The following is a 21,745-nucleotide window of genomic DNA, read 5'->3' as shown; positions in this document are numbered from 1 at the left end:
GCTAATGGGCCTTCCGCCGGCGGGCGCCCCTCCCCCGTCCCTAGCCCGGGGAGGCCCGGCGCCTGTCGCCTCCTTTGAGGACCCAAGCACCCTGGCTTTCCAGAGCGAGCCCTGGAACAGCGCCCTTCTTGTTCCGCAGACAGCCCCCCACAGCTCAACCTGGAGCCTGTCCCTGCGGGGCTCTCGACTGCAAACTGAGAAGGGGACAGCTGGTCGTTTGCCCAGAGGGGTCAGAAGCCTCCTGGGTGTCCACGAACAAGGAGGGTCGAGGAGAGGCTCTGCCACTCCTGGCCCACAGCAGGTGTCCTGAAATCTGCTGCATGCCAGGGACGGGAGCGGGGAAGGCGCATGGGCACTGAGATGGGTGGGGGCTGCAGCCCCTCCCGCAGGGCTTGGCTGGGGGGGCTCCTGCCTGGGGGCCCCTGTGGGAGCCCCCCCAATACAGAGACAGTAGCAGCAGCAGGTTTAAAGTAGAACTCATCCAGAGGGGCCAGCCAAGTCACCTAGAAACCCAGAAAGAGATGGAGCTGCTTCTGGGGGAGGAGGGGTCAGTCAAGGAGGAGCCAGCCCTACAGGCCTCTGCCCCAGGCTCTCAGACCCCCAAGGGGAGCCCTGCCTGGCACTGGCCATCCTCAAAATCCCCACCATGTTGGGTACCAACTCTAACCTAACAGATCTCCTAGCCTTTGGCTGAGGCCCTGTGGGGTGTGATTATTATCTCTACTTGAGGCACAGAGGAGGGGAAAGGGCTTGCCCAAGGTCACACAGCTTCGTAGGAAGATTGCAGCCCTCTGTCTTGAAGGCCAGTTTATGTCCTGCCTTTACTCCGTGCCCTTGAAGAGACAAAGAAAGGGGGACAGGACTTGTGATCCTTGTCCTCTCTCACCAGGGCAACAGAGCCATAGCCCTCAGAGACTCAGGGACTATGAGGTCTCACTGGGCAGTGCCATGCCAGGTAGAGATTGGCCTCTGCTCCCGCTGACTTGGGTCCAAGGCTACCGGCAGAACTTCGTCTCTCTGTGCCTCAGTCACCTTGTCCAGAAGGTGGAGGTTGTCAGAGGATGAAATAGGCAAATGGGTATGAGATGACCCCTAGGTGTAGACAGCTGAATCTCTAAGGAGTGAGAGCAGGCTGTGGGGACAAGGGGAAGGAAGGAGGAAAGGGCATGGATCAGCTCTGGGCCAGGGGGCTAGCAGGGCCTAGAGCCAGGGCCTGAGCTTAGGGGTAGAAGCTCTAGGCAGCAGCTCCTTGTAAAACAGGATGGGAGCCTGTTTCCTGGGCCTGAGCCCCTCCCCCTCTCCCTCCACCCCTCTGTCTCCCGAGGCCAGGGCAACCCCCATTAGAGGGCTTCTTCCTCCTCGGACACTTTCTTGCAGCCTTGGTAATGGTAATAGAGTTTCTCGGCAAGCAGTAAACGGTGGAAGGAAGGCAGCCTTTCCGGCCTCTACCCTTGATTAAGGGAGCGGTCTCAGCCAAGGGACCCTCCCTAGGGCCTCTGCTTTGAGGAGGGGCTGAAAGCAGCCTTAGCTGCCCTCTGGTGGAGGGGGGCCAGGATGCCAAGAGGGGTGGGGCTGGAGAGGCCACAGCCTGAGGCTGGAAGGATGAAGAGCAGCAGCGATGACAGGTTCAGACAGGAGAGCAAGGGCTGGGATATGGTCTTGGAGCACTGACCTCAGCCCCAAACCACCAGAAGTCAGCAGAATCCGCCCCTCTGAAGAGGCTCAGGGCAGGTAAATGACTTGCCCAGGGCCTCGAAGCCTAGGGCAGAGGCAGGATTTGAACCCAGTTCTTCCACTCCAAGGTTCTGTGCTGGGCACCCCAGCCTCCAAGACAGCTGCAGGCCATCATGGCCATCTGCACTAACTGTTCACAGGGTAGGCGGCCATGGGAAGGGACTGGATGGACAGGGGGGTCAGCCCCAGGAATCTGGGAGTGCCCTGGGGGTGGCACAGGAGGTGGAGAGAGGGAGAGTCAGGAAAAGCATCCCTGGCTCTTCCCTGTTCAGCCTAGAGAATCCTCAGGGGACCCCTGAAATTTGGACATGACCGGAGGCCTTCACACCAGCCTTGAGAGGAGGAAGATCATTGCTCAGGGTCATAGCATCTGGGGGGTGCAGAGCTGGGGCTGGTCTTCACCCAGGTCTTCACCGCCAGTAGGTTTCACTCCCACAAAAAGCTATGGTATATCCTCTCTTGTAACTGTGAGCTCCCCAAGGCCTGAATCAATGCTCCAGTTCAGAAAGAACAGACCCGCCCCAGTGGGGTGAGGTGGGGTGTGGTGGGGAATTTGGATGTGGGTAAGTTGCTTCTCCCATCAGGCCAAGCTGAGAGCCAGAGGCCAGGCTGGGGTTGGGGCTCTCTTTGAAAGAGTGGGTCTTGCCTAATCTGCAAGAGCAGGGTCAGCCCTTCCCTGGGCCCCCAGGCTGGCCAAAGGAGGCTAAGGCCAGAAGGGGGGCTGGAGAGGGAGGAGGCATCAGCCCGTCACCAAGCCACATTAACCTGCCCCCTACCCAGGCCTCCCACCTGGCCTGAATCCCACCGCCACCATCACCACACACACCATTCTCAGCCAGCGCCTTCTCATTGTCTATTCTCTGCAGCTACAAGGTAAGCCTACAGTCCTAGGTTTGAGTTTGCCTGCAGCACCAGTTGTGTGACCCTGGGCCGGTGTCATCCTCTCTCTGAACTCCATCTACTGCAGAGGACTTCTCTGGCATCCAGAGAGAGGGTGTCTGTGAGGCGCTGGGACTTAACTGCCTCTCAGACCCTGAGACTGTTCTTGGGACTGCAGAGGGTGAGCCTGCTGTCTGTGGAAGCATCCCAAACAGAGCTGCACAGCCTTGTGCGGTGGTATGAGTAGTGATTTTGTGTCAGGGGACCTGGGTACACAAGCTGAGCTCCATCTCTATCTGGCTGTGTGACTTAACCCCTGTGGTTCAGTCCTTGAATCTTCCATGCACTTTCCTATTTAATCTTTGCCACAGCCTTCAGAGGAAATGGATGCACAGAAGAAGCCATTCTTTCAGTCGGTCATTTGTTCAACCAATAGTTATCGAACACCTACTATGAGTCTGACCTAGGTGCTGAGAGTTCAACAAGAGTCAGGTAATTTGCGCGACCCATGTGGGTTTGAAGCCCAGCAGGCCCACTCAGCCATGGGCATCAGCAGTAAACAAGGGCCAGACAGGTCTCTGTGTCATGCAGCTCATAGTTGAGAAATGGGAGACAGACAATGAACCAGTGAATGAGAGACACTATTTAAAAATATGGAAAATCAAAGCAGGTGCGGGAATGAGACGCACGGTCTGCTTAAGAGAGGTGGGCCAGATTAGGCGCCTGTGAGCTCTGAAGGACAGAGGCGGCCACAGGGCGAGGATCTACCGGAGAGCGAGTGAGGTGCCCTCACGCTGGAACCGACTATGTGGAACCGACCGTAGGAACTCTCATTAGGGTCAGCTGTTATTATTATCTTTATTATCGTGAGTACCGGCTCCCCCACTTCCCAGCTCTTTACGCCTCAGTTTGTACACAGAGAGGTTGCGGGGTGCAGAAAACTGCGCCCTGTGGAGACCAGCCCTACGAGGGCGCTCCAAACAAGTTCTGCGCTTCCCGGACCCGGTTCCGCTCCAGGGGAGGGGCGGCCATGGGGACCGGACCCTGGGAACTACATTTCCCATAATTCCGTCCCCGCCGCCATCTTGGCGGGTGGGCGGTGGCTGCCTGGGGTCTGGCCCTTCAGGCCGCCCGGATCGCTCAGCTCACCCCCAACCTAGGCCTCCATCATGGGGGGCACGGAACCCCGACGAGTAGGCCGTCCGGTGACCTGGGCAGCGCCTGCCCGCCTTCTCCACTCCTCCACCCCCGGGCGTCCGGCCCACGTGTCCGTCCGCGCGAAGAAGCCTGCTTTTTACCCGCTGGCCAAGGGCCTGAGGACCCAGAAGTCGGGGGCTCCCACGTCTCTTCCTCGGACCTCTGTCCTGTATACAGTGCCCACTCCCCTCCATTCTCAGACGGCCCCTGATTTTGCTTCAGTCAGGACAGAACACTAGGTTCCCCGCAGGAGCGCAAATCCGGCTACCGGACGCTTAGAACGCCTGGGCCTGGGGCAGGAAGCTTAAAAGGGATAGCGGACAGCTAGGTCCAAACCTCTAAGGACTAGACCCTCTCCTAGCCCCTGCCCGAGGGCGGGGTAGGGGTGAGGGCCCTGCTGCAGGACTGTCCCTTTAAGGGGGTGTGGTCGGGGGGCGGGGGAAGCGATCGAGACAGAGAAAGCGGCTTTGGCTGCGGCGGCTCGGGCGGCGGCCGCGGGGGACAAAGGGCGGGCGGATCGGCGGGGAGGGGGCGGGGCGCGGCCAGGCCAGGCCCGGGGGCTCCGCATGCTGCAGCTGCCCCCGGGCGCCCCCGCCGCCGCCCTCGCAGCGGAGCCGTGCGGAGCCGAGCTCACGAGCTAACCCGAGCCAGCGGCCCGGAGCCAGCCGGCGGGCGTCCCGGAGGCGGCGGCGCAGGGAGGGGCCCGACGCGCGCACGTGGCCCCGGCGGCCGCCATGGCGGACAGCGGCCCCGCAGGGGGCGCGGCGTTGGCGGCTCCGGCCCCTGGACCGGGGAGTGGCGGCCCAGGGCCCCGCGTCTACTTTCAGAGCCCCCCTGGGGCTGCAGGCGAGGGCCCGGGCGGCGCGGACGACGAGGGCCCAGTGAGGCGCCAAGGGAAGGTCACGGTCAAGTACGACCGCAAGGAACTACGGAAGCGCCTCAACCTGGAGGAGTGGATCCTGGAGCAGCTCACTCGCCTCTACGACTGCCAGGTGTGTCCCCCACCCTGCGCCGACACCCTAAAATCAGTCCCGATTCGGGCCGCCTGGGAACCCCACCTTGAGCCCGCCTGTCACCCGGAGTCAATGGGCGCTCCGCTTCCGCGCGCTCCCCAGCTCTCCGTACTCCCCGCCCCCAATGTATGCTTTTTCTTGTCTGACCTAAGTCACTCCTTTCTTATCTGCTGCCTTGGACAGGAGACTCGGGGCTTGTCTGGGCTGGCGGGGAAAGGAGATCTACCTATTGCTTGCTAGCCTAGACTAGTTAAAAGGCGCTAGCTAGCCTGGGTGGTGGTGGTACGGGTCTTGCCTATTCTAATGGGCTAACCTGGGGCTCCATCTTGTCATGGGGGGGCAGGCTAGCCCACTCTCTGGGTTCTAGTTCTCCACCCTATGACTCCTTCCTTGATCAAATGGTGACTCAGTCCCCGGGGGGCAGGGTGGAGGAGTGGGCTTGCCCTGTGCTGCCTACCCTAGCGCAGCCCTGGGATGCAGCTGACTCCAGACGGGAGAGATGCTTCCTGGGGCGGGGGTGGTGGTGGTGGCAGGCACCCCCTCCCTCAGCAAAGCATGGGCTCTTTGTTTCCCCTTTACCAGGCCTGGGTCCTTCCCACTGACCCCTCACCCTTCACTTCCTCCTCACTCCTGGGAAGCTGTGACAGGTGTTTGGGGGAGGGGAAGGGGCTGTGATGAGTTGGGACAGCTGGCCCCACCTGTGCTCTGGTTGAGATGGGGGGCCCGGAAGTTGAGGAGACACATCTGCAGGGTTCCTAGCCCAGGATCCCCAGCCCTAGCTGTCTGGCACCCAGGGTGCCCAACTGGCAGGGACAGGAAGTTCCCCCCCATTGGGCAGTTTGCCTTGGCACAGGCCTGATCTGTTTTCTCCTCGGAGCAGCTGCCGCTGTCTGCTGGGCAAGAGGGCTGGCTCATCTGCAGTAGGGCAGGGGCCTCAGCCAGAGAGCCCCTCTCACACCCTCTCTCCCAACTCAGGCCCTTGTTTCTCCCTCCTCCCCCACCCCCACCCCAGGAAGAGGAGATCCCGGAGCTGGAGATTGACGTGGATGAACTCCTGGACATGGAGAGTGATGATACCCGAGCTGCCAGGGTCAAGGTGAGAGGGGGTTGGGGGGCAGCAGGGCCAGGTCAGGGGAGCAGGGAATAGAGGGGTGCCTGGAGGCACTGCTCCGTGGGTAGGCAAGCCTCTGGAGCCAGGCCTTCTTTGGTCTGAGTCAGCCAGCTCTGTGACCTTCCTGGGCTCAGCTTCTGGCTCTGTCAAATAGGGCCAGTGGTACTTGCCTAGCTGTTCAGTAGCTGTGGCATCTCCTGTGCCTCAGGGTGGCCCCAGTGCCTTGGAAGAGGGTATAGGTGAACTTTAGGCTCGTGTTCTTGAGACTCATAGTTATACTTTTCCCCCGTGCCCCACTAGGAGCTGCTGGTTGACTGTTACAAACCCACTGAGGTAAGGAGGTGGTTTCCCCAGAGGGTGGGGTGAGGAGCCTGGAGTCCTGTCATCTTGGGTTCTGGTCTCCCTAATGTCCTCCCTCCCTCCAGGCCTTCATCTCTGGCCTGCTGGACAAGATCCGGGGCATGCAGAAGCTGAGCACACCCCAGAAGAAGTAAGGGTCCTCGACCCAGGTGAACGGTGGCTCCCACAGGACAATCGCCCCGCAACCTCGTAGCAACAGCAATACCGGGGGGCCCTGTGGCCAGGCCTGGTGCCATGCGCAGTGCTCCCCGTGCCCCTGGCCCAGGGGCCTCTTCCCTGCCCCCTCAGTTTTCCATTTTTGGGGTTTTTTATTATTATTAAACTGACGGGACTTTTTGTGTTTTTATATTGACTGCGGCGCGGGCCCTTTAATAAAGCTAGGCTATGCCTTTGGTGCAGTTGACAGGCTTGCCTGGCTTCTTTTACGGGGGACACACTGCTCTACAACTGCTGCCAGCTCAGCTTCTCCCCAGGTGACCGCACGCCTTCCTGAGGGCCATGAAGCCATGGCAATACCCCGGTGCTGGCTCCCAGACCAGGATCTGGAAGTGGCTGGGGAGTTGGGGAGGAGCCGTTGTTGCTGCTGGCAGGCAGGAATACTCCTTTTCCCCTCTGGACAAGGGCCACCAAGTCACCCAGGGCTTGGCCATCATGACCTCCATGCCACTGAGCCTACTAGACCCCAAGGCTCTGCAGCCAGGAAAGGAGAGGGAGGGATGGGGGGAGGATGAGGGAGAGGGAAGGCTGAAGCTGTGGTTTCTAAGTCTCCAGGGCCCACAAACAAACACAGGCTCACTTCGTGGGCTTTAAAGTTTTTTTTCTTTCTTTAAACAGTCTGGTCCCAGATGGGGGCCTCTCCCCCAGCCCTCCCCAGTTTGGCTACAGTTCTGAACGTCGCTCGATTTTGAGCAGCTCCACCTCGAACACCAAGGTTGCACCGCCTGCAGGGGAGAAGTGGGATCAGAATGAGAACCAGGGCCACAGGGAGATGGAATGGGTACAGGAGATGGGAGGCAGGAAGGTTTATTACCTGGAATCTTTGGGGGAGCTCCCCGCTCTCCGTACCCTGCAAAGATGCACAAAGAAAGTGAGCCGTGGCCAGGCAGTGAGGTGTTCTGCAGACTACCAAGCTGAAACCAAGCCTCTGCCCATCCCAGCACAAGGCCAGAAATGGAGAAGGTGTAATGGATTTGGGAGGGGGCTGCTAAAGGTCTTGTAGAGGGCAAAGAGTGGGCACCAGAGCCAAGCGTCCCAAGGGTCTTGCCCTGTCCTCACTGCTGGACCCAACTAGACTTGGAAGTGGCATGTATTGAATGGATTGAGTGGAGATCAGTGCAGAGGCTGAACCAGCCTTCACCCTTACATAGATATAACCCTGAACTCCCTATCCCCATTCAGGAAGGGCCTCTTACCTAGCTCTGATGGGATCACCAGCTTCCGCTTTTCCCCCTCACACATCCTGTAGGACAATACATGTTCAGCATGTGGCAGCACCCAGGCTCCCTGCCCCCACCCCATACCTGGAGCTTGCCTCCCACAGTTCACCTCCTGGACCACAGCCATGGCCCCTCGACTCACCCTAGCAGCCCCTGGTCCCAGCCCTTGATGACCTGGCCCGTGCCCAGGGAGAAGACAAAGGGCTGGTTCTGGGGCAGGCTGCTGTCAAACTCTGTTCCATCTTCCAGCTTACCCTGTGAGACCATGGGAAGGCCAGTGAGGAGGAGGGTCTGCTCTGACACCCCCACCCCCAGGTGCTCTTCCCATCAAGGTGGCAGCCCACAGCACTGGCAGCCATAGTCCTAGAAAGGGACAGAACCTTGGGCAGCTCACAGTACATTGCACTGCTTGCTGGTGCCAACTGGGAGTAGACAGTTAAGAGCAAGATAGGATCATGCAAAGTAGATGAGGAGACTTGCCCAAGGTCACCCACCTTTTGGCAGACACACCTGGCTCCCAAGTCCTTTCTGGTCCCCGGAAGGCCCACCCACCCCCAAAAGCTCCACTTCCTCACCCACCGTGTAATGCATGTGCAGGACGTCCCCTTTGCGTGATTTGATGGGACAGTGGTCTACCCGTTTCTTGACTCCGATCTGCAGCTTCCGTTTGCCCTCGGCCCCGGCGGCCGTGACCAGGGCGCTCAGGCAGATGGACAATACTGTCAGGACCCAGCTCAGCCTCATGTTTCTGCGGGGACAGACCCCGACCAACCAACCGGGGGAGAGGAACGGGAGGGCATGGAATACGGGCAAGTACCAGGAGGATTCCACCCCACCGTACCTTGCCTGCCCCTGGGGATCCCCTTGTCCCGTGTCACCGCCCCCTCCCCCAGGCTCCGCGGCCACACTTACCAGTCCAGTGAGAAGGGGGCTTGCCCGAGGACCCCAGCAGCGGGGGGAGGGGGTCAGGGGAGGCCACAGCAGCCAGGGTCCAGCCCCTTTGCTCACCCCCTGCCCTTTCGTCCCTCCCAGTCCCCAGCTCTGCTCTTCAATTCCCCCCTGTCCCTTTCCGCAAAGTCCAAACCCTATCTGGCTGCGCAGCAGTTGCCCCAACCGGGCGACCCCATTCACGCCACACCCAATTGCCTCCCGCCCAGCAAACCCACACCTCTGCGGCTGCCGCAGGGGGTCGGCCCCGAGGCACCCACACATCGCCACTGGGTGGCTCCGGGGAGCCCCTGTCCTCCGGGGGTACCCCCCAGGCTGGTCCTGTGCCTCCGCCCGAGGCGCCGCCCCAACTCTGAGCCCTCGGGGGCCTGCGGGGCACCCAGACTGGCCCCGTGTCGGGTGGCCGCCGAGCCCGCTCCACCCACACCACCTCTCCCGGGGGAGTTCTCGGCCTACCGCGTCCCCAGGCACGGCCACCACGGAGACCGCCCCCGCGTGGACGCCCCGGGCCATTACCTGGGCCTACCCCTTCGCTGGGTTCCTTAGCCCCACCCTTTAGAGGGCGTGGTTCCGCCCCCGGCCCCGTAGTCCCGCCCCCGACAGGAGTAGACCCCTTTTCCTGAACTGTAGCCGCGCCACTCACCGGCTGAGGCCGCGCCCCCAGTGCCTGGGCTCCTTCCCCCTCGGTCTCCAAACCCGAGGCTCCTCCTTCCGCCTGTTCCAGCTCCTCCTCCAAGGGCCAGCCTCCGTCCCTCTCCAGTCCGAGCCCCGCCCCCAGCCCTGGAGCTCCGCCTTCCACTGGCACAAGCTCAGAGGTCCCACCCGTCTCCGTTCCACGTCCCGCCTCGACTCCCGGAGCCCCGCCCCGTGAGGCGTGAGAACCCTCCCCCTGCGGCATCCCCAGACAGCTCTGACCCCAACCCTCAATTCCCTCGTAACCTATCCCTTGTTGACACTCAGAGCCCCGGCCCGCTCCTGCCCCGCCTGATCCAGCCTGCCCCCTTGCACCCCGGCTCCCCACAGCCCGGGCTGTGGCCCCCGCTCACCTCCTCGCCGCGCCCCCGGAGTCCACCCCAGTCCTGCTGCCGTCTCTGCGCAGGCGCGTCATCGTTGCCACCAGACCCGGCCACGCCGCCCGCCCTCATTGGACCGTGCGAAACCCGCGGCCACACGCCCGCCTGGGCGGCCTTCTCTAGCTCCGCCCCCCGCGCCGCCATGTGACTTATGCGTCAGGTCCGGTGGCTCTGTAGTCCGTAAGGTTAGGTGAAAGTGACTTCTGAAAGGGCCGAAGGCACTTCCGGTCGAGGTGAAATTAAGGTCAGGTGGGCGTGGGTTCGCGGCGGGGGTCTTGAGACACCATTTTATGTCGCCCCCAGCCTCTCCTGTTTGCCCCTGAGCCTCTTTAGGATCCACAATCCTCAGTTGCTGTGGAAAGAGCCTGGCTTCAGAGTGAGCCCTGGGTTTGAATCCAGGGTCTGCCACTCATTGACAGGCTGTGTGACCTTGAGCAAGTTCCTTGGCCTGGTAACTCGGGCTTGATAACATCCACCCCGCAGGGCCCCCGTAGGATTGCTGCAAGTGATGTGCACTGCCAGGCCCTGGCCCACGGCGAATGCTCTCTCCCTTTTTTCTCTCCCAGTGTACAGGCCTGCCTCTACCTGCTGCACGATGACCCCTGAATCATGACTGTAATGGTCTGGCTGGGTCCGTTCCCCAACCGGACTTATTTCCAGGCACCACAGCACCCAGGAGTGAACATCTGTCCATTGAAGTAATGAACCTGCAGTTGGGAGGCAGATAAGCCTAAGTTGAGTGTTAGGGAGAGAGTCGACCTGAGGTCAAATCTCCAGGTCAGAGTTTTCAAGCCTACTTCCTCAACTGAAAAAGGAAGATAATTACAACACTCAGAATTGAGGACTAGGCGAGAAGGCACATACGAAGCCGTGTGCACGCTGGGCAGGCTTAAATGGTCTTGGGAGGTGGTAGCTACTGTCCCTAACCCTCATCTGTCTCACTCTAATTGAGCTCTGGCATTTTGGGTGACAGAATAGCTGAGAAAATGATTTGAAAGTAGCAATCACTGTCAGGAATGGTCTCTTCTGGTTTAACCCCACTCTTGGCCCAACAAGATCATTACCCCACCCTCTAACACTTCAGAGAAGGCCTCCATTAGGGTAGCTGCTTTGGCTTAACCTCTGCCATGAATGTTCTGTCTCGATGGGGCAAAGCACTGGTGCCCAAGGTTGCCCTTCAGTTCACCCCCTCATCACTCAGACCCAGGGGCACTGAAGGTTACAGGCCGAAAGCTGGCCACTGAGCTTGGGCTGGGTCAGATAAAGGTCAGAGGAGTCCCAAGCAGCGCCTGAGGAGGGGAGCCCAAGGTGCAAGGGAGGCGAGAGTGGAGAAGACCGTGTGGCTGGGGTGAGTGGGGCCCACCGACCACAGACCTCTGGTGCTGCCTCCCTTTCAGGGATGTGGGAGTGAGGTGAGGGCAGACCAGGTACGTGACCTTCGAGTTAAGCTACCGGGAGCAAAAAGCTGCAAACAAAGAGTGTAACCCGGCAGGGAAGATGGGTGTTCTTTCCTATTATGTGACTCTCTTTTTTTTGGAGCCCAAGGGCCCAGACCACAGTAATCATCGGTTCCCTCCGTGTGCACATGTGGGAACTGAGCCTCAGAAAGAGAGGCAGTGACAACCAAGGTCATTCAGCAGATCTGGGTCCCACCTCAAGCTCACTGGCCCTCTCCTTCCAGAAAGGAACCCTTGTAATGAGCAGAGGGGCAGGGACTCCCCAGGGCCTGCTAGCACAACATGAACGTGAAGGATGCACGATTCTGGCTCTGTGACCTGTTGTGGGGCCTTGGGCCTCATCTCCTCTAAGCTCCATGTCTAGGAGGCAGTGTGACGCAGACATTCATGTCCAAACCAGCCAGCCCGGACAGTGACAAACAGTGACACAGGCAGGGACAGTTCCTTCTATCTCTTTTATCGGGACTGGGGTTCACAGTTCTTGTACTGAAGCCCAACTCTCATTTTTTTGTAGAGGACCAGGGTCTTCTTAGTGAGGGGACGGAGGAGCCAGTTGTAAGATGCTCACTTGCACGAGGTGGTTAAAAACTGAGCCGGGACCCCATTCTCTCCCAAGATGGTACATGACCCCTTGTGCTGCCTCCAGGTCTCTTCATCCAACTCTGTCCACTTTGTTGGACGGCAGCCTCAGAGAGACAAAGGGCAGTTGGAAAGCCCTCTGAGGGGCCCAGGTCCTAGAGGAGCTTCCGCCCAGGTTGAGGTCTTGGGGACTGGACTGTTCTCACCAGGATGCCCTCTTGTTGCCCTCTGGGCAGGCCTGCGAGGCAAGTGGCCCCACCGAGTTTGAAAAGCAATGTATCACCTTCGCAGCTTCCGGCACCTGAAAAAGGAAGAAGGGGTCTGTTTATGCCGGCACAGCTCAGCCCTTGCTCCTCTAGACTCACCCACTTCTTACCTTCTGCGAACCTCATTCTCCCCTAACACTCCTGGGAAGCCCCAGCTGGCCTGGTCCACAGGACGCCACCCCATGGCCCCGCTGTGGAAAGGAGGGGTGGTGAGAAGCAACTTGGACAAGGGTGGACCAGCGTTCCACCACATCCCCTGGCCTCTTGGAGCACCTAAGGTGGAACAAACTCTACCACAGGGGTTTCTGGGAAGGCTCAGAGCCTTGCAAACTGGAAGGCTGTCTTTCTCTTTTCTACACCTGGCGATGTCACATCTTCCAGGACATCTCTAACCTCTCAAAGACAATGTCAGGGGGCCCTCACCACAGGTCTTGACTTGACTTCCCGTGTTGGCATCACGTGCCCTCACGTCTGACTCCGCATCAGAATGTGAGCCTTGTTTACGCTGACCCCAGTGCCCGCAGGCACCTGGTCAACAGTTCAGCACCCTCCAAGTTTCCCCTTCCCTGGCTCTTCTCCCACCAGCAGGCTCACTGGGACCTGCTCCAGGATGGCACCTTGACGCCACACCCGACTCCTCACCTGCAGGTGTCTGGGTTGAGCTCTAAGCCCCGCCCTTGACAACGGAGGAAGCTGCGGCGTCGGCAGCGGCAGCGGCAGGTCCGGGGGTCAGGGCGCTGGCGGCGCTGGGGGCAGCGTGGGCAGAGGGGCCTGGGGCTGGAGTGGGATGGGTGATGTCAGCTGGGGAGGGTGCTCCGGGGGCAGGGTCCCAGCCCGGAACAGAGCGGGGCTGGGGACGGTGGTGGGGAGTGGAAGCCCTAGGAGGAGAAGCAACAGGTCTCGGGTGAGAAGTAAGAGTCTTCCCGGGAGCTGGGGTTGGGGAAGAGCATATAGTCTTGGGGAGCAGAGGAAAAGGGGAGAGGGGGACACGAGTGGGAAGAGAAGGCGGGGGACCACAACTTCCTGACACACTCTTACACCCCTTGCCCCACCCACACATTACATTCTGGGTGCTGGGCCTGGGCTCCAACCCCACCTCAGCGAGAGCCCAAGACTCACCTGTCCAGCTTCACAGCACTCTCTCGTTTTTTTGGTCTGAAAAGTAAGAGAGACAGACAGAGACAAGGAAAAAGAGGATCAGGAAGCCAAGCATCCTACTCTCTTGCCCTAGATCCCAGGCCTACCTGGCTATACTCTCGGAAACCCGGTCCCCGCTGTGGTGTACCACCACACCTAGCACCCCCCAAGCCTTGTCTCTGCGAACTCAGGAGTGGGGCCTGGCTGGCACCTGCATTCACACTGGCTGTGTTCTTCCAGGGACATCTCTCCCAGCTGACTGCTTGGGTACTGGATCATGAGGATCTGTGCTCAGGAGAACAGGGAGAGAGACCGTCAGAGAGAGGGGAAAGGGACGCTCCATGGCCTGGAGAAATGAGAATACCTTGCCCACCAGCCAGGGCTCTGGCTGCCACCCTCTCAGTCCCCAGAACGCCAGCATCCAGCCAGGCACACTCCACCTGCCCCATACCTGCATTCGGACTTGGTGCTGCCCAGTGGGCACACACTCCAGGCCGTCGTCAGGGCAGCAGCCGCCACAGCGCTGCACCGTCACGCAGCTGGGCACCAGTTGCTTGGCCACAGTGCCCATGAGCTCCATGGTCAGGGGCACCACAACCTCCCGCGGCTGGCAGGTGGCACGGGCATACACGTCTATCCATGACACCACTGGGGGCAGACGCGTAAGGGTTAAGTCCCCACTGGGTTTCCTGCAGCTGCTCCCTGGTTCCCCTACCCCTGCGCCCAGAAGCTGTTCTCCTTAGTTCTCGTGTCACAGCCACCCTCCGCTTGCCCCTACTTCTGCCCTCCCAATCTCTCTTCCCTGTCCTGTTCATCCAGAACCCAGGAACCCCCCTGCCTCAATCTCCTCTTCTGTGAAATGGGCAGAATAAGAGTTTGCGTCTTACAGAAGAGTGTGATTACACAAGATGAGGAATACACAGAGTCTGGAATCAGGACTGGAAGAAAAGATTCTTAGTGCTGGCTAGTAGAAAGTTCCTATTGTTACTATTACCTTTCTTCTGATGACCAGGGGCATCAGGCTGGGAGACCGGGCCCTGCAGGAGAGAAGAAACCTGGACCCAAGGTGCATTCCAGGAAGGGCTAGCCCTGTCGCTGGCCCCAGGGCTCTGCCCTTGCAGTCAGGAGGCTTATTTCCAGACTACTCTGTTCCTGGGGCCACTCTAGCTTTACCTGTCCTCTCCAGGCCACCTGGGACCTGGGACCTGCCCTGGCTACAACCCCCCAGGCACGCTCTGCCGGCAGCGTCGAACCTCCAAGCCTAGGGACCGGGCTTGTTCTCGAGGCCGCAGATCAAGAGGGGCCACAGTGAGCGCCGAACCGCGTCCTGCAGGCACCGAGGCGGCCCCGCCCCCGGCTGCGCCCTGGGGACGGGGTGGGGCGGGGGAGTGGCCCCGGAGTTGGGCTGGCGGGCGGGGAGGGACGCCTCCCGGGGGATGCCCAGGCCGGGCTCCCGAGACGCCCCCGTCCGAGGCCCGACCCCGCGGATCCCCGAGAACCCGGCCGCTCCGCGCCTCCCCACTTCCGCCAACCTTGAGAAAGGGCACGGCGGGCGGGCGGGTTGTCGCGGACGCACGTACCTGGGCGGGGGCCAGCTGCAGGAGCGCGGCGAGCAGCAGGCGGCGGAGCAGGGGGCTCATGGTGCCCGCAGGGGCCGCGCGCCGGGGGCGCCCGCATCGCCCTAGCCCGGCGGCGCGGGGGGCGGCGGCAGCCAGAGCCCCATGGCGCGGGCCCGGGAGCGGCGGGCGGGGGCCGGGCGCGGTGGGCGGCTCCTCCGCGGCCCCCTCCCGAGCCCTGGGCGCAGGCAGCGCAGCGCAGCGCAGCGGCGGCGGCGGCCGGAGGAGCCGGGCGGGCGGGCGGCCGGTGGTGGCGGCGGCGGACGGCGGGGACGGTGGGGACGGCGGGGGGCCGGGCCCGGGCTGGCGGGCGGGCGGCTCATGTGACCCAGACACGCGCTCCCCACCGGGCCGCGGGGCGGGGGCGGGGTGGGGGAGGGGGGGCGAGGCCGCCGGCGGGGCCCGCCCCCTCTACACACACCCCACCTCCTGCCGCAGCAGGGGAAAGGGGACGCACCGCCCAGGGGGCCGGGCTCCCGGGTTGCCGCCGCCAGAGCCCGGAGGGCGGGGCCCGGGCCGGGGGCTCCGGGCCTGTAGGAGCGAGCCAGACAAGAGCTCTGAGAATCACTTTATTGCACGCGTTTTGGGGAGTGGGGTGTCCCAGAAGGGAGCACACCGCAGGCCCCATCCAAGGTGTGCTCTCCAAGGTGAACCGCTCAGGGGCTGGGGCCGGGGGGCACGATCCCGGGGCCTTGAGGAGGCCCGGGTGGTGGCTGCAGCTGCTGCCCCAGCCGTTGCTCCTCCTGGAGCCTGGCTCTGTTGGCCCTGCAGGGGAGAGTACCTGGTGGTCAGGTTGGGATCCTGGAGGGTGGTGCCAGGACAGTGAGGAGAGGGCAGGAAAGAGCTGGGACAGACCTGGCCCGGGCCCGAGTGTCATTGTAGATGGCTGTGATGATCCGATCCTTTTCATCCATGAAGCTACGATGCATCTGCTCCAGCTTCCTGCAAGGGGGTTACAACCGACTCTGGGAATCCCCAATCCCCGCTGTCTCCCAAGTCCCACCCCCCTCTACCCCACTTGAGGGTCTCACAGCTTTACACTTGTGGGTACCTCAGCTAACTGCCTGTGCTAGATGAGGAAAGGGGCACAGAGCAGCTGGTTCTTGTCCAGGGCCTAATGGCGACCCAGGTCCCTGACTGTCCTGAAGGTGGTGACAGCAGCTCTGTCATGGAGGTCCTTCAAGGCGACTAGAAAGGTGTGTTCATCTAACTCCATCACTGAACTAGGCACACTGCTAGCCGCGTGCACCAGCCTTTAGGTGTCTTTGCTACCGAACCTCAGTGGCAATGGCGCGCATGAGAGAGTGGCAGGAAAACAGCAACTGCTAAACAAATGAAGGCAGTTTCTGGCGAGGCCCAGTTCAATGCATTTCCTTCTTGTGCAGGATTCTGGTTGGCTCCAGCACTCTCTGGCAACCAGCACCAAAGATTTAAATCCAAATTATAAAAAACTGAAAATGACATTAGCCCTTAGTGCAGAGCTGCCTTTGCTAAATAAGACGAGACTCTGGAGGAGACCTATTTCATGCAGTTCTTAGCTTGAGAGACACAAGGGTGCAGGCCACAGGGGTGGTATGGATGGATGGCTGACACTGGGCTTCACCCACCCTCCTGCCCTCTGCCCATCACCCTAGGGGGACGCGCACCTGAAGGCAACATAGTGCAGGCCCATGCCTGCCAGCATGATCAGGAGGCAGTACCCCAGCACCCGCCGGTTGTGCTTGTACTGCTGCTGCCTTGACTCTGGTCCCTGAGGCCTCACTTCATGAAACTGGGCCCAGTATTTTGCATTGGGGGGTGCCCAGGAGCTGCTGGGAGGTAGAAGAAGGGACAGTGTAAAGACGGGGCTCCCCAGGAGACTTGGGGGTGGCAAGCTGGGGGCAGGACTACTGTACCTGTGTCCCTGATGAGCAGACCTGGGATGGGCTGTGGTTCCTGGACACTTTGGGGAAGCTGCTGAGCGGAGCTGGTGGTCATAGCTGCGGCGGCTCTGCTCACGGCTCAGCACTTGGTACGCTTCACTCAGCTCCACAAAGCGGCTGTGCAGGGCTGGGTTCCTGGGGTCCCGGTCAGGGTGCAGCTGGGGTGGGGCAGGACTCCCCTCATCTCCCTCCCCATGACCTATCCTGATAATATCCACCCACAAGGGCTCATATCATACCCAGAGGCCCTCCCTGGGCAGTGACCCTCACTCTCAGGCCTGCACATCCCTCTAGAAGACCAGAGAGTCAGGAAGCACAAACTCCTGCCCCCTCCCCTTGTTCAAGCCCTCCCCACCTGCTGCCTGGCTCTCATTGGATGCCCTGGTCCCAGCTTTCTCAAGAGCAGGCAGGTCAAGAGAACCAAACCCAGCCCATCAGACAGGACTCCTGGCTCCTGCCCCACAGCCTTTCCTTCCACCCGGCCAGACCTCTCCCCTTGGGGCAGCTCCCCCTCCCTATGAATGCTGAGGGAATGTGCACCAGCCAGAGTGAGCCTCTCAGCTCCATTCCTGAGAATTTGGAGCGGACCCCATCTGGCTCAGACTTCCCTTCCCCCACTCCACTTAAGACCACTGGTACCTCTTTGGACTTGGAGAAGAAAGCTCGTTTAACTTCTTCAGCGCTGGCACCAGGATGCACCCCCAACAGTTCATAGTAGTTACTGGGGCCAGACCTGTGGAGAGAGGCCCAAACCTGCAGGGGCTAAGGAAAACACAGAGGATACTCCTTCCCTGCCCGTCCCAGCCCCGCTGGACCACACCCTTCAACTCAGCATCCAGATGCTGAGGGGGCTGAGGCAGGTGCCAAGGGAGATCTCGAAATCATCCCTCCCTTTTTGAGTGTTCCAGGTAAGGGGCAGATCAGATTGTCTCAAAGTGTAGTTTTCAGACCCCTTGCATCAGAAACGCCTGAAAAGAATGTTTTAAAAAATAGATTCTTGAGGCCCACCTCATTCCTGCAAATCAGGATCTCCAGAGCAGCGCCCAGGAATCTGCAGTTTTGTAAGCTCCCCACACCCCGCCTGGGTTATGCACAGCGATGCTTGACAACCACCTGAGTTGTGGAATGCGCATTGGGTTTGGTTGGGCTCAAATTCCAGATGTGCCACTTAACTCTCTGTATGACCTTGGGGGGTCATCCTTTAATCTCTGATCCTGTGCCCTCAGCAGTGAAGGTGAGGGTAATCTGACAAGCCTGTAAGGCGCCTGACGCAGCGTAAGAGATCACGACTATCCCAGCACCTAGACTATCCCGGCACCTAGCGCAGGGCCTAGAATTGGGCAGGCCAGCCACAAAAACCTACTGAACGACCGGGCCCGGCCCCAGGCGCCCGACTCACCGCTGCCGGGCGGCCGCTGCGAAGAACCGAGTGGGAGGGTTGTGGGGCCACAGCCGGCGCAGGCGCAGGGGCAGCATGAAGGCAGGCGGGCAGCTGGTGAAAGGTCACAAAGAACAGTGGGATGGGAGCAGACTTCACCCACTGCAGCGGGGATGAGGGGTGGGGGTGGGGGGCAGAGGGAAGGGGCCTGGCCCCGTTGAGATGCAAAGGAAAACTGAAGCAGGCCCGGGGGACTCAGGGGCGGGTGGAACCTCCCTGCTGAAGACCAGACCCCAATGTCCTGGCCCTGTCCCCGCCTCTGACCCGGGCGTCTGTACAACCAGACCCGGACGCCGAGACCCCCCTTCCCACCCTGGGAGCTCGGGGGGCGGGTGCAGGAAGAGCCACACCAAGCCCCGCCCCCCCTTCACTCACGGACCCCTCGGCGGCCGCCGTTTCCTGCTCCTATTCAGGCCCCGCCTCCACACTCTCATTGGCTTAGACATCCAGACCACGCCTACAGGCCTGAGGGTGCGGAACAGCGGCGAGGCCCCGCCCCCCGCACATCCATTGGCCTTTGACGCCTCGGATCCACCCATCGAGACAGCAGCCCGGGGACTTGCAGAAAGGCGCCAGCGCCCACCTGGGGAGGCTGCGGCTGAGGGCCTGACCCTCTGTGAGGCTTTCGGCTCAGCCCCCGTTGCTCTGTTCCCTCGGACATGGCTGTTACTCCACTCTGCAGCGAGACGCGTTTCACAAAGCAGTTTCCACCCCATAATCGGCCTGGAACTTCACCGGAGCCTGGCAAGGGGGCACAGCCCTTAGCTTACAGAGGGGAAAACTGAGGCTGGGCCTTTTTTTCCCCCAAGTCACTTGTCCTGTCTCTCTCAGCCACCCCGGCCCCTCTCTCTGTCTCACGGAAACAGCAGACGCCAACGGAATCCAAGAATAAAGTCCTTTATTGTCTTCCGAGCTGTGGTGATAGGGCTGGGGACTCTAGGGCGACTTAGGTGGAACTTTCCTGGAATTCGTTGTAGAGGAAGATGGCGCCTTTGGCTGAGGGGCAGAGCTCGTCCCACATTTCAGTCTCCTGCAACCTCCTCACATTCTGTGGGAAGACAGTGAGACCCAAACATTCCGACCTCGGGTTTCTTGCAGGAGCTGTGCCCACAGTTCTGGCCCTCTCCCTTGGGCTGAGGGCATCCCCAATGAGGTCTTGTGCCTCTGGAGGGAAGCTCTGAGAGATTTGGGAGGCCCCTCTGACCCAGGCCCAGGAGACAGACATGCATCACCAGGCCTCTGCAAGCCCTGACCCAGCTCCTTGTCCAAATGAGACACACTTTGCCCCCTCAAACCTGTGTCTCCACAAAGATGATTGCTGTGGATTCGTGGGCCTCAGGTCCCCCACTCGTGTAGTGCTTCCTCACCTGCTCAGAAGTCAGGCTGCACCTGGACAAGGATGTGAGAGTGGCCTGGTGAGTGCTTAGACCCTGTAGGGTCCCTGTGGAGTCCCAGCTGCCTCAGCCATGCCGCTCAACCACCCACCTATTCCAGGACCGAGGACCCTGTCTCCCAGAGCTCACTCACTGGACGTAGAACTCAGCACTGGCACGGCCGGCACTGGTCTCATTGCAGGCAATGCCCAACAGCAGCGGCTGGCTCAGGGTGAGCAGCGGCAGGTTCACCTGGGGCCAGGCGTACCACCTGTCAGTGCCCACTGCCCACATCCCTGCCCCTCTCAATGAAGAACAGCATGTTACCCTTGTACAGCATTTTACAGTGTGTAGTTCAAGTGCCCAGAATCACAGAATGTCAGATCTTGGGCATGTTCATTTCACGTGGGAAAACCACAACGGGAGAGATGGAACAGTTAGCCCAGGGTCACCCTAGGGAAGTCAATTTAGTAACTGGGGGCTTCCCTGGTGACGCAGTGGTTAAGAATCAGCCTGCCAATGCAGGGTACACGGGTTCGATCCCTGGTCCGGGAAGATCCCACATGCTGCGGAGCAACTAAGCCCGTGCGCCACAACTATTGAGCCTGCGCTCTAGAGCCCACGAGCCAGAACTACTGTGCCCACATGCCACAACTACTGAAGCCCATGCGCCTAGAGCCTGTGCTCCGCAACAAGAGAAGCCATGGCAATGAGAAGCCCGCGCATTGCAACGTAGAGTAGCCCCCGCTTGCCTCAACTAGAGAAAGCCTGTGCACAGCAACGAAGACCCAACGCAGCCAAAAATAAATAAATAAAAATTTAAAAAGTAATTGGGACTCCCATTTACTCCTCTTTTCAACAAACCTGGTGGGAGTAGGCAAGACATTTATTATTGTCCCCATTGTAAAGAGGAACACAGAGACAAGGCACACAGAGATGAGGGTTAGAATTCCACTCCAAGTGTGCCTAGCTGCAAAGCCAAGCTCTTTGCTCAATGCCAGATGCCTGGGAATTCCCTGGCGGTCCAGTGATTAGGACTCCACACTCTCACTGCCAAGGGCCTGGTTTCAGTCCCTGGTCAAGCAACTAAGACCCCACAAGCCACATGAGGCAGCCAAAAAAAAAAAAAAAAAAAAAAAGCCAGATGCCTACAGACACTCCTGCCATCCCAGACCTGTGAAATTCTGGAATGTTCTATCCCCTCCCTCCTTGCCCACCACTCTGTCCCCCCTGCCTCTCACTCACCTCATCACATATCTCCTGAAGGACACTAGAGAAGAGCTCATGCACCACCAGCTCCCCAGGGAGGTTGATGTGCAGGGGTCTGCCACCTGGGCACAGGGCCTGTAAGAGGTCAGGCTCAGCCCCTGCTCCCCTCTTCTCGTCCTGCTTTTCCCCACACTCACTGGCCCTGAGGGCCTGGTTGGGCACAGAGTGAGAGCCTTGGTGATCCCCTGACCCAGGCCCTGTTTTTCCAGATGGAAAACCACAGGTCCAGCTAGGTCCTCCATCCCTACCCCCACCCCCAATTCCCTAACTTCCCATGGGTCTGGGGCAGGATTCAGCAGGGAGGCTGAGAGGCTGCCCTGAGCGGAGACTTTCGGATGAGCACCAGGCCAACTCCCCCTTTAAGGGATGAGGAAAACAAAGCCGAGCTCTCTGGGTCTTTGTGCCTTTGCGCCCAGCCTGGCATCTCACCTGAGGCTCAGGGTGCCCACCGGGCACGTCCACTAGCCCAGGTGCCTCAGCCACCTGCCCAGAGCGGCGCAGGAAGACAAGGAAGTCGTCAGCAGTGGCCAGTGCAGCGCCCACCCCTAAGGGGTCCGCCAGGTAGGCTTGCTTGTCACCCCAGTCGGTGGCCCCCTGCTGTCGCAGCCAGGCAGCCGAGCTGGCCCAGTTGGTGCCCAGGAAGTCTCGATAGGAAGTAAGGCCCAGGCACAGGTGCAGCTGTGGCCCCGGCGAGCCAGTGGGCACCAGGGTGGCAGAGTGCAGGCGGAACTTGGGGGCGTCAAAGAGCCAGGGCTGGGCCTGAAGCCGGCTCTCCCAGACTGCAGTGATGGCCTTGTCCCCTCCTGGCAGTGGGCGACGGTCGTAGGCAGGGCTCAGCTCAGCCCGTACCTGCTCCTCAGGCAGCCCCCCCGGGGGGCATTGCAGCAGCAGGGACACCTCAGAGTCCATGATCTGGATAGGGCAGTTCTGGGGGAGG

The 21,745-nt window shown here is 60.5% G+C and overlaps 5 protein-coding genes across 11 annotated transcripts; 1 reads left to right on the top strand and 4 right to left on the bottom strand.

Annotated features, from left to right (window-relative positions):
• Nucleotides 1–4,376: 4,376 nt before the first annotated feature.
• On the top strand, nt 4,377–6,692 carry PPP1R14B (protein phosphatase 1 regulatory inhibitor subunit 14B). The gene is given in 6 exon segments (XM_065882724.1): nt 4,377–4,410; nt 4,413–4,519; nt 4,521–4,802; nt 5,836–5,919; nt 6,235–6,267; nt 6,360–6,692. Coding segments are annotated over 6 exon segments (609 nt in total). The 3' UTR covers nt 6,429–6,692.
• A 423-nt stretch (nt 6,693–7,115) lies between these two features.
• FKBP2 (FKBP prolyl isomerase 2) lies at nt 7,116–9,838 on the bottom strand. 5 transcript variants are annotated; one of them, XM_065882080.1, is made up of 6 exons: nt 9,725–9,838; nt 8,310–8,478; nt 7,873–7,985; nt 7,707–7,753; nt 7,325–7,360; nt 7,116–7,235 (listed from the first exon to the last, which is right to left on the bottom strand). In XM_065882080.1, exons 1-6 carry the CDS (start codon nt 9,784–9,786, stop codon nt 7,174–7,176), a joined length of 489 nt encoding a protein of 162 aa, XP_065738152.1. In that variant the 5' UTR covers nt 9,787–9,838; the 3' UTR covers nt 7,116–7,173. The 5 variants fall into 5 exon arrangements, with proteins under 5 accessions (XP_065738152.1, XP_065738154.1, XP_065738153.1 ...); XM_065882082.1 differs by lacking the exon at nt 9,725–9,838 and adding an exon at nt 9,195–9,383; XM_065882081.1 differs by lacking the exon at nt 9,725–9,838 and adding an exon at nt 9,322–9,326.
• A 1,806-nt stretch (nt 9,839–11,644) lies between these two features.
• Nucleotides 11,645–14,919, bottom strand: VEGFB (vascular endothelial growth factor B). 2 transcript variants are annotated; one of them, XM_065882567.1, is made up of 7 exons: nt 14,771–14,919; nt 14,185–14,227; nt 13,642–13,838; nt 13,402–13,475; nt 13,173–13,208; nt 12,696–12,830; nt 11,645–12,088 (listed from the first exon to the last, which is right to left on the bottom strand). In XM_065882567.1, the coding sequence occupies exons 1-7, from the start codon at nt 14,828–14,830 to the stop codon at nt 12,067–12,069; spliced, it is 567 nt and encodes a 188-aa protein (XP_065738639.1). In that variant the 5' UTR covers nt 14,831–14,919; the 3' UTR covers nt 11,645–12,066. The 2 variants fall into 2 exon arrangements, with proteins under 2 accessions (XP_065738639.1, XP_065738638.1); XM_065882566.1 differs by lacking the exon at nt 11,645–12,088 and having other exon boundaries at nt 12,718–12,931; nt 14,771–14,830.
• Nucleotides 14,920–15,462: 543 nt separating this feature from the next.
• On the bottom strand, nt 15,463–18,563 carry DNAJC4 (DnaJ heat shock protein family (Hsp40) member C4). The gene is made up of 7 exons (XM_065882886.1): nt 18,542–18,563; nt 18,128–18,220; nt 17,368–17,461; nt 16,702–16,886; nt 16,453–16,614; nt 15,662–15,748; nt 15,463–15,571 (listed from the first exon to the last, which is right to left on the bottom strand). The coding sequence occupies exons 2-7, from the start codon at nt 18,202–18,204 to the stop codon at nt 15,463–15,465; spliced, it is 714 nt and encodes a 237-aa protein (XP_065738958.1). The 5' UTR covers nt 18,205–18,220; nt 18,542–18,563.
• A 484-nt stretch (nt 18,564–19,047) lies between these two features.
• On the bottom strand, nt 19,048–21,731 carry NUDT22 (nudix hydrolase 22). 2 transcript variants are annotated; one of them, XM_065882727.1, is made up of 5 exons: nt 21,238–21,731; nt 20,785–20,883; nt 19,694–19,791; nt 19,462–19,555; nt 19,048–19,214 (listed from the first exon to the last, which is right to left on the bottom strand). In XM_065882727.1, exons 1-5 carry the CDS (start codon nt 21,715–21,717, stop codon nt 19,113–19,115), a joined length of 873 nt encoding a protein of 290 aa, XP_065738799.1. In that variant the 5' UTR covers nt 21,718–21,731; the 3' UTR covers nt 19,048–19,112. The 2 variants fall into 2 exon arrangements, with proteins under 2 accessions (XP_065738799.1, XP_065738800.1); XM_065882728.1 differs by lacking the exon at nt 20,785–20,883 and having other exon boundaries at nt 21,238–21,717.
• Nucleotides 21,732–21,745: the final 14 nt, after the last annotated feature.

The sequence above is a fragment of the Phocoena phocoena genome, chromosome 8 (genome assembly GCF_963924675.1).
Source record: "Phocoena phocoena chromosome 8, mPhoPho1.1, whole genome shotgun sequence".
Taxonomy (NCBI): domain Eukaryota; kingdom Metazoa; phylum Chordata; class Mammalia; order Artiodactyla; family Phocoenidae; genus Phocoena; species Phocoena phocoena.
Note: the sequence above shows the minus strand (reverse complement) of the source record. Positions and strands in the feature narration are given on the sequence as shown.

Excerpts from the sequence above, each read along its gene's own strand:
- FKBP2 (XM_065882079.1), bottom strand. The coding sequence starts at position 9,191 with ATGGCCCGGGGCGTCCACGCGGGGGCGGTCTCCGTGGTGGCCGTGCCT. Across the intron at positions 8,479-9,108 it reads CGAGAACTCCCCCGGGAGAG|AAACATGAGGCTGAGCTGGG; the intron begins GTGGTGTGGGTG and ends CTGTCCCCGCAG. Across the intron at positions 7,361-7,706 it reads GGTGATCCCATCAGAGCTAG|GGTACGGAGAGCGGGGAGCT; the intron begins GTAAGAGGCCCT and ends GCATCTTTGCAG.
- VEGFB (XM_065882566.1), bottom strand. The coding sequence starts at position 14,830 with ATGAGCCCCCTGCTCCGCCGCCTGCTGCTCGCCGCGCTCCTGCAGCTG. Across the intron at positions 13,839-14,184 it reads CCCTGGTCATCAGAAGAAAG|TGGTGTCATGGATAGACGTG; the intron begins GTAATAGTAACA and ends GTCTGCCCCCAG. Across the intron at positions 12,932-13,172 it reads AGTGCTGTGAAGCTGGACAG|GGCTTCCACTCCCCACCACC; the intron begins GTGAGTCTTGGG and ends TTCTCCTCCTAG.
- DNAJC4 (XM_065882886.1), bottom strand. The coding sequence starts at position 18,204 with ATGCTGCCCCTGCGCCTGCGCCGGCTGTGGCCCCACAACCCTCCCACT. Across the intron at positions 15,749-16,452 it reads CTGCACTATGTTGCCTTCAG|GAAGCTGGAGCAGATGCATC; the intron begins GTGCGCGTCCCC and ends ACCCCCTTGCAG. Across the intron at positions 15,572-15,661 it reads GACACTCGGGCCCGGGCCAG|GGCCAACAGAGCCAGGCTCC; the intron begins GTCTGTCCCAGC and ends TCTCCCCTGCAG.
- NUDT22 (XM_065882727.1), bottom strand. The coding sequence starts at position 21,717 with ATGGACTCTGAGGTGTCCCTGCTGCTGCAATGCCCCCCGGGGGGGCTG. Across the intron at positions 20,884-21,237 it reads GTGGGCACCCTGAGCCTCAG|GCCCTGTGCCCAGGTGGCAG; the intron begins GTGAGATGCCAG and ends GACCTCTTACAG. Across the intron at positions 19,556-19,693 it reads AGTGCTGAGTTCTACGTCCA|GTGCAGCCTGACTTCTGAGC; the intron begins GTGAGTGAGCTC and ends ATCCTTGTCCAG.